A 9,495-nucleotide genomic window follows, 5' to 3' on the forward strand; every position below is an offset into this window, starting at 1 on the left:
TGAACAACAAGAAGAAAAAAAAAACGAGAGAAATCTTCCCTGCCTTCCCCTTTCTTTCTCTTTTTACTTTTTATTTTCAAATTTTTTTCCCGATTTATTCAAATACATATTGTTAATATTTATAATATCCACGTATGTTGACACGTCGGCATGTAACATCCATGCCGACATGATTGTTTACAGATTTGAAGGACCTCGTCGATGGAAAAAATAAATAATTCGGGGACTTAATTGGCCAGAAAGAAAAGCTAAGATACTTGATTGCCCTAATAAAGAATGTCAGAGACCACCCATGCCTTTATGCCAAAGTTAAAGATGGCAAGTACGCTCAGTTAATTGCTTACATATATAGCAATTTCGAACAGCCAAATTTATATCATCGATAATTCAGTTCGATTCTGATGTGCCGCAAGATGCAACAATGGTTAAGCTAACAATTGCAATTCAGATTCCTCATCCTTCGTACATCAATCCTCCCTACTTTATCTTAATTGCCTCATCTCGATATAATTCAAAGGGGCTCAGTTAAGTTAGAAGAAAAATGACACAAATGGTCTTTGAACTATGAGAATGTGCAATGTAGTTACTGCATTTTAGTTCAATGTGTAATATCGTCACTTAGCTTTTAATTTATTCGATGTGATCTCCGAACTTTTGATATTTGTTCGAGCTAGTCCTTGGATTATATGAAAATGTTCAACGTCATCCCCGAACTTAAATTAATGAAAGGATAACATTGGTAATTTTCATATAGTATAGGGATTAGTTTGAATATTTACCAAAAGTTCAACGTCTACATCGAACAAATTTAAAGTTTATGAATGACATTACATACTAAGCTAAGGTGCATGAACCACATTGAATAAATTAAAAGTTTGGAGACCGTATTTTATATGGGATAAAGATGAGAGAATTCATTTGTGTAATCATCTCTTTAAATATATCCTGTGTGGCTACTAGTAACTACTAACTAGGATCTATCATCCTAATACCTTTTATTCCCTCTCTCGCCCGCACAAGCACAAGCAGAAACATTATGAGTTACTTTTGTCGTCTCCATGTGAAAGCAATGGTTGAAAGAGGAAAACGGCAACATGAGATTGGGCTAAAAGAAACTTTCGTAGGCTTGAAGTTTTGGTAGGAAAAGCTTTACACAGTGATTGAAACATTCGGGGTCTCGTTCATGGTATCGCCATAGCAGAAACTTCATGGTGGCCCAGATGAGACGTTACCGCGACGTAAAGACGTGTCTGGATAGACTTTTACATATTAATTTCTACTCAATCTGAGTTTTGCTCTCAAAGGCATTTTGAATCTTTCTGGACTCGAAATAGCCCGGACTTTCATAATGCACAAAATATTAGCAGGAGAGCGAAAAATTGTGCTCCGCCTCGGGAAAAAGCTTAACCGAAGAGGCTCGAAAACTTAAAAACTGGATGGAGACTTTCTGTTAGAATGTAGAGGCATATGAATATCTTGTCCAATTGTCATTCGAGGAAATGCCTTTTCTTAATGAGTGTCCTAATGCACTTATTAAACAGTAAATTATCGAAATACTATAATTTCTCTTGTGTTATATGCAATCGGCATCTTGGAAAATCAATTATTTCAAATCAGGTATACTTAATCATTGTTTCAAGAAAACTTGTTAACAGGATAGTAAAGAAACTTCATCTTGGAAATTCAAACCCGGCTTCTCTCTAGCTCTCCTCTCCATCTCAGTCATCGCCCCACTTGCCTTTGCCCTTGCCTCACACCTCCATTGCCGTTTGCTCTATACCACTGTCGTTCATCGTTCCCTCTCTTTTTCTCATGACAGAGCCTAAGAGAACTCAAGAATAATGGATCCACCTAGTCTCAAATCTGATCGAAGGGTTACTCAGGCTAGGGACATAAGAGAGAGAGAGAGAGAGAGAGAGAGAGAGAGAGAGAGAGAGAGAGAGAGAGAGAGAGAGAGAGAGAGAGAGAGAGAGAGAGAGAGAGAGGTTATTGAGAGTGCGCAGCGGAAGTCCAATACTTTTATCCGGAGAGATAGCCAAGAAGGAGCCCAAGACCGAGCCCATCAACATATCCAGTTGAACTTATCTTCACTCAAAAGCTTAAGCCAATGAATTATAGGCCAACTAGGTTACATTAATTTCTCAACACCATACCAAATATCCGATAAGGGGCTTCTCTAATGTGACTGGTGATTTCGATCAAAGCTAAAAAGAAAGGATTCACATGTCAAGTCGGTGTAAATTGGAGTGACACAACATAACTTGTAAATTCTAAAAATGGATGACTCTTGAAAATTACATAATGGAATTTGTTATTTTTTTCTTAACAATCGTCGTGATCTAAGACTCTTCTTGTCTGACTCAACATGCATCATTGGCTAATGTGACTAGTGATTCCAATCTAAGCTAAAAAGAAAGGATTCACATGTCAAGTCGGTGTAAATCGGACTGACACGACCTAACTTGTAAATTCTAAAAATAGGTGACTCTTGAAAATAACATAATAGCATTTGTTTTTAAACTAACAATCGTCGTGATCTAAGACTCTTCTTGACTAACTCAACATGCATCATTGGGTAATGTGACTGATGATTCTAATTTAAGCTAAAAAGAATGGATTCACACATCAAGTGAGTGTAAATCAGATTGACACGACCTAACTTGTAAATTCTAAAAACGATGACTCTTGAAAATAACATAATAGCATTTGGCTTTTTCCTAACAATCGTCGTGATCTAAGTCTCTTCTTGACTGACTCAACGTGCATCATTAGCTAATGTGACTGGTGATTCCAATCTAATCTAAAAAGAAATGATTCACATGTCAAGTGAGTGTAAATCGGGCCGACATGACCTAACTTGTAAATTCTAAAAATAAACGACTCTTGAAAATTATATAATAGCATTTGCTTTTTCCTAACAATCGTCGTGATCTTAAACTCTTCTTGACTGACTCAACATGCATCATTGGCTAATGTGGCTGATGATTCCAATCTAAGCTATAAAGAAAGGATTCACATGTCAAGTCAGTGTAAATTAGACCGACACGACCTAACTTGTAAATTCTAAAAATAGACGACTCTTGAAAATAAAATAATAGCATTTGTTCTTTTCCTAACATTCGTCGTGATCTAAGACTCTTCTTGACTAGCTCAACAAGCATCATTGGCTAATGTGACTGATGATTCCAATCTAAGCTAAAAAGAAAGGAAGCACATGTCAAGTCAGTGCAAATCGGATTGACACGACCTAACTTGTAAATTCTAAAAGTAGGCAACTCTTGACAATAACATAATAGCATTTGTTCTTTTGCTAATAATCGTCGTGATCTAAGACTCGTCTTGATTGACTCAATATGCATCATTGGCTAATGTGACTAGTGATTCCAATCTAATCTAAAAAGAAAGGATTCACATGTCAAGTCGGTTTAAATCGGATCGACACGACCTAACTAGTAAATTCTAAAAATAGGTGACTCTTGAAAATAACATAATAGCATTTGTTTTTAAACTAACAATCGTCATGATCTAAGACTCTTCTTGACTAACTCAACATGCATCATTGGGTAATGTGACTGATGATTCTAATTTAAGCTAAAAAGAAAGGATTCACACGTCAAGTGAGTGTAAATCAGACCGGCAAGACCTAACTTGTAAATTCTAAAAATCGACGACTCTTGAAAATAAAATAATAGCATTTGTCTTTTTCCTAACAATCGTCGTGATCTAAGTCTCTTCTTGACTGCCTCAACGTGCATCATTAGCTAATGTGACTAGTGATTCCAATCTAATCTAAAAAGAAAGGATTCATATGTCAAGTCAGTGTAAATCGGATTGACATGACCTAATTTGTAAATTGTTTGAGCATTAACTTTATTTGTCGGATGCGTTTGGTAGTACTACATGTGACAATTGTTTGTTATGGGCAGGCTTGGATAACAAATGGGCCGACGGACGGAACTCACCCATTTATCAGCTCCCAAAAAGAGGGGAAAGTCATTAAACGCAAAAAATTAGGAAAAAAACAAAAAGAAATCTTTGAATTGCAAGATTTCCACAACATGTTCAGATGCTCGCTAAAGTTGATTCAAACCCCTTTCGTTCTTACAACCACAGTGGCCTTTAAACTTGTCACTTTTTCCCCGAGTTCTTTAAAAGCTCATCTTGACATGTTAGGACCCGGAACAAACGGATGCCCCAAGATATCGTGAATAAAATTCGGTCTTTCATCCGGATGGAAGATCAAGTCGAAACTTTTCTATGTACGGACTGACGTAATAAAATCCGTCAACCCGCCTTATCTTCTCGGCCATTAGAAGAAAAGAGTCTGACAATAGACAGATCTGAAAAGGCCAAACGGCATAAATGGTTTTTGAACTTTGATCCAATGTGTAAGTTGTTATCAAACTTTAAATTTGTTCAATATGGTCCATAGACTTTAACTCAATTATAAGGTCGTCCCCGAACTTGAGTTAATGCAAAGATAATAGTGAATATTTTTCATACAATTTAAAGACTAAATTAAACATGTACCAATGATTTCGGGACTACATTAAACTAATTTAAAGTTCGGAACTCACATTGCACATTGAACCAAAGTTCAGAAATCATTTGTCCCTTTATCTCATCCGAAAATGGTTATAACGAAATGTCCATGTTTCTTTCTTAACGTTAAGTTGCTGTCCAAGTGGGGACCAGATACACCTTGAAAAACCACAGACTGTCGCTCTCATTCCATCAGAACTTGCTCTACTTTAGGGTTTTTCATGACAAGTGTGCCGTCCCTTTTGTCCCAACAGTCGAGCAATTGCAATCGCAGGCGGCCGCACATCGTTTGTCTGCTCGGAATGATCGCTTCGTTTCGCTCTCGGACACTAGAAAAGGAGGGGGGGAAAAAGCATTTAAGAATCGGATTTGATAACGAGACAACTTCCGTGAAGCTTGATGCCAAGAACTTGCTTGTAGTGTCTCATGGAATTTCATGTCCCCTAGATGCTCCTTGGAAAGATCAATAGAGAAAAAACAATGGAGGAACAGTCTGGATTGAGAAGATAAAAAAAAAATGTGGAGTTTTGGCTAAATTTCGGTGAAATAAAGATGACCATTTGATGATAAACTTCATAAGTGATGGTTGGTGAGATGCAGTTGGCCAAATCTGTTCCTAACTTTGGCATTATGAGATGCCATCAATTCTATGGAATACATCCAAATTGGTAAAATCACAAGTTCTCACATTCATGCACCACCATGTGAAATGTTCATTCAGCTAACCTGCATTAGGACGACGAAGATCCATTCTACCTGCTATAGATTTCTAGCTTCAGGACTCGGGAATTAGGTTCTCATAATCACTGGGGCCGTAACCGGCGAATAGCTCCGCAAGCAGCGAATTCTTCCTTCTCGGATTGCATCTCATGTCTCGACAGAGCTGATCATTGCAGTATATTTGCAGCATGACACTGACCCGATACCTTTCGTATTTGTCCCGCGCGTAGCGACGCATACATCTTTCCCACTTCCTAGCCTCATCCTCCATCTCTCTTATTGTTGGTAGCTCAAACTGTCCAGCAAGAAACTGCGCAAGCCACTTACTTCTCATCTCGGTCGTGTACAAGACAGAGGGACTATCGGCATATCCTAGTATCGCCAGTTGCGGAATCCGTGGATGAATGCATTCCCTGAAACAAAAAACCGTTTGGCTGAATATTCGAACACAACTTGCAGGATGAAATCGAGATTAAATTCAAAACAAAGAATTGACTCAGAAGGGCGAAATTTGCTGGATACAATACCTATACAGAGGATAGGACGACCCGGCTAAGCATTTCTGGAAGTAATTCGCTGAAAAGATGCTCTTGAGCTTCCTGTCACTTTCATACCCCGTAGCGAAGATGACTGCATCTGTCGGATGGTACGAATGTGCACCCCCATCTAGGATCAATCCGGTATGGCAAAAGCGGAAGCTCGGTGATTTCTTCAGGACAAGGCTTCCTCCTTCCACTGCATGGTAGAAGTTGGATGGCAGGGTAGGGGTCATGCAAGATGCGAACTGTTCAATGAGGCTGTGGTCGGGAACCATGTCGTACTTCTTCAGCGGATATATCCATCTGAGATAAGTCTCGACCAACTTTGAAAACATAGCCATCTGAAATCAGTATCACAGGGAATCCCATCACGACATCATGCCGGCATGAAGTGCTTGAAGGACAGTGAATCCAAGTTGATATCATATCGTGAACGTTTCTTCTTTTGGAAGTTATTGCTCGAACATTTGGAACGGTTCGACCAGACAGAAATGCAACATGTGCACTGATCGCGTGACATGATACAATCAACTTGCTCATTTCCGAGTTTTTCGATGAGAAACTAAGAATAAAAATTCATGCAAGTTTGGATACTTTACCTGTAGTTCTGCCAACATCAAACTTCAGAGATGTTGGTGCTTATTTTTCCAAACTCCGATCAAAGGTCTACTTATTCTTGTTCTGTTAAGTTATTGAGAAGACAAGGACATTACCAGTGGGGAAAGTAGAACTGTCAAGAGCCAAAGGAAAAACCCTTCACCGGGCTTGTGAACCATGAATTCCACGAAGCGACTGAGGTTTCGAAACATGAAGGCGACCAAGTAATCCGGAAGTGTCCAGTGCGCTGTCTTGAACAGTAATGTGCACGGGTATCTACTCCCTACACATGATTACTCCATACCTTTACTTATGTAATTAATGTACTCGTACAGAACCTGCAAACTCATCAAGAAAAGAAGTACTTCATCATACCGTTCCTTTTGGCGACTTCCACTGCAATGTCGATGGCTGATTTCTGAGATCCAACTACGGTGACCCGTTTCTCTCTGGTCAATGCGGCCGCAAGACCCCGGCCCATCACGGCATAATCCATGGAATGCAGAACCTTGCCCTCAAACGCTTCGGGTCCTTCTTTCAACGGAAACTCCGGTACTCTCGGCAAGTCGCTGAACTTCCCGATGCATAGGACAACAAAGTCAACCTGGTACACCTAACCTCGGCAAAATAAAGAAGATCTCCGTCATGAAATGCAGGGCATGCAGGGCATGCAATGAGTCATCCGGGTACTACTTAAATTATGGGAGGAATAAAGAGCAAATTTTCAAAAGTTGGGATAGGGATCTCGTAATCTCTAAACCTACTGAATCGTCAATTCAGCTAAACTGTCTAAGAAAGCCAGGATCTATTTTCCGGATGCGGCTTTCACGCGCCGAACCTCAGATGAAATGCTGTACAGGACATGCAAGTGAAATCTGGACCCTTTTCTTTCAATCAGGACACTCAAATTCTTCCACCCATTTCTGCCAGAAACACCGTGTCTATGTGATGTTCAAAGATTGCACCACAATTTTTTGTAAAAGTTCACTTTTTCATTGCATGATTACAAGTTTTTAACACTTCATTGCATTTCTCAATGAGTCAGAACTTCATTGCACCAACTGAAAGAATGTAAACAGACTCGATTGCAATCAGCAAACTGTTATAGAGCAGATCCGGGGCAATATCTGATCGCTACCTCGACGCCAGCACATGCCGCTGCCGTATCCTGGACGACAACATTCCACTTTCCGCCACTGGAGAATGGCCAGTCGCTGCTGCTGCTGCTCCACGTCTGCCAATCACTCATGTCTTCTGCATTTCCTGGCTCCACGACGTAGTTGATCCTGGTCACCTTACAGTTGAACTTGATCTTGGGCAGAATACCGAATCGGCTTGCGTACAAGTCGAGGTACCCCATCACCTGTTCGTGGCCGGGGAAGGTCTCCTTCACCGACGCGGGCCACGGGAAGTCTGAGAACTGGTAAAGCTGCTTAGGTGTCTGGAGCTTGGTGGACTCGATGGTCCGCGACCAGACGCCGCCGACGGTACCATAAGCCTCGAAGACGATGGGGTCGAAGCCTTTCTCGATCAAGTGCTTGCACGCCACGAGGCCACTGATCCCGGCGCCGACGATCACCACTCGCTGCTTTGGCTGCATGACCGTGACGTCGATGACGATGGTGAGTCTCGAAATCGTTTGGGCTCGTCCTGGAATGCCCACTCACTCAAATTCACGAGTGCTTGATGACGACACGAGCAAAGAGGCAAGGCAACTGAAATCGAGAGCTTCGAGGGACTCACCCGGTCGCCAACAGGTGTTCCGTCACGGACACAGGATTGTGAAACGTTGGCTTGCAATCGGTGCGTCATTCCAAAATGGACGTGAACGTTGCATGAATTCTCTGGCGAGTTGGGATTTCTTTTACTTATAATTTACCTCGTAATCTACAAAACCCGATAGAATTTCAAGCGTTCTTGAACAAAAGAAAATGACTATGCAGAAGGTAAACCGACAAAGAAGCGCAGAAGAAGAAATTTTGCAACAATTTCACACCTCTTGTCTAGACCCTCTGGCCCCAACAATCACTCCCCGCCCTCGTTGGACCGGGTCGTTAACTCGACAGTTTATTTAACGTGGATATCCGCCCTTGCACCGATACAATGAATCAAGAATTAATAAAATGTGCGATTGGATGATTATGCGTAACAATTTGCTGTCCAGTACAGAAGTCTTGGGGAGATCGGCGAAAGAAACAGTCGTGGGCGCCATTAAGAGCGGGAACTAATCCCTGCGATACTTGATTATTACTTCCTCGGTGACGCTGAACTCACCCTTCAACTTCACGAAAGCACGAGGAATTCTGCACCAGTGATCGTCGGGTTTCCCCCACGACAGCCGCCTCGAATATTGCCGGATGACCAAATAACATGGATTCCGCCTCGATTGTGCTAATATTCTCTCCAACTTTAATAATTAATATAACCGTCGGGGTGCTTCCCGCCCGTATTGCCTTACCACGACCCATCGGACGGTACACTTTCCATCGTGACAGGGCCTTTGACATCGGCTTTTTCTAGGCCAAGGTGGCGGACTCCCTATCGGGTCTTCATCCTAGCATGCATGGTCGTGGGGAAGAGAATCCCATCCAAGTTTCTAGGTGCAGACCCTCGGCCCGTAGGCCTCTGTCGAGCCATAGCAGTCCAGAGGCGAGAATGTAAGCCGCTATAAATATTAAGTCGGCAATCCCAGGATCAACATAACGAGAATCTAAAAATACAGTAATGGTTTAGAGAAATTTGTGCACCTGATATGGAATTCGTCGTTCTTGATATGGAATTTCGACGATCCAATGCTGAAGCACTTCCCCTCTATGACCCTCCGAAAGCCCGGACGGAATGGCATATGAAGTTATATGAAGGTTAGAGGGGGGCGCCTTAGCCATATTTATAGAGTTTTCAACTGGACCCTCTCATCACGGGCCTGGCCAAACTCGGCCCACATTAGCCAAATCCATAATCGGCCCATTAAGAATCATTATATCCATATTTTATTAGACCAATCCCGTAAAATGGTAATTACAATCTCAATTAATATCAGCCCACATTAGGATAACTCTAACATTCTCCTACTTGGGCTATATTAATTGAAAGTGTC

General features: G+C 41.4%; 1 protein-coding gene across 2 annotated transcripts; it reads right to left on the minus strand.

Moving 5' to 3' along the window:
- Nucleotides 1-5,148: 5,148 nt before the first annotated feature.
- Nucleotides 5,149-8,312, minus strand: LOC115738706 (probable flavin-containing monooxygenase 1). Of its 2 annotated transcripts, XM_048274662.1 has the most exons (6): nucleotides 8,142-8,312; nucleotides 7,537-8,048; nucleotides 6,774-7,011; nucleotides 6,515-6,681; nucleotides 5,790-6,142; nucleotides 5,149-5,675 (listed from the first exon to the last, which is right to left on the minus strand). In XM_048274662.1, the coding sequence occupies exons 2-6, from the start codon at nucleotides 7,996-7,998 to the stop codon at nucleotides 5,318-5,320; spliced, it is 1,578 nt and encodes a 525-aa protein (XP_048130619.1). In that variant the 5' UTR covers nucleotides 7,999-8,048; nucleotides 8,142-8,312; the 3' UTR covers nucleotides 5,149-5,317. The 2 variants fall into 2 exon arrangements, with proteins under 2 accessions (XP_048130619.1, XP_030527275.1); XM_030671415.2 differs by having other exon boundaries at nucleotides 7,537-8,312.
- Nucleotides 8,313-9,495: the final 1,183 nt, after the last annotated feature.

The sequence above is a fragment of the Rhodamnia argentea genome, chromosome 2 (genome assembly GCF_020921035.1).
Source record: "Rhodamnia argentea isolate NSW1041297 chromosome 2, ASM2092103v1, whole genome shotgun sequence".
In the NCBI taxonomy this organism is placed as follows: Eukaryota; Viridiplantae; Streptophyta; class Magnoliopsida; order Myrtales; family Myrtaceae; genus Rhodamnia; species Rhodamnia argentea.

Coding starts and splice junctions, on each gene's coding strand:
- LOC115738706 (XM_048274662.1), bottom strand. CDS start 7,998: ATGCAGCCAAAGCAGCGAGTGGTGATCGTCGGCGCCGGGATCAGTGGC. Junction 7,012..7,536: donor CGGCATGTGCTGGCGTCGAG/GTAGCGATCAGA, acceptor TGCCGAGGTTAG/GTGTACCAGGTTGACTTTGT. Junction 6,143..6,514: donor CAGTTCTACTTTCCCCACTG/GTAATGTCCTTG, acceptor TACTGATTTCAG/ATGGCTATGTTTTCAAAGTT.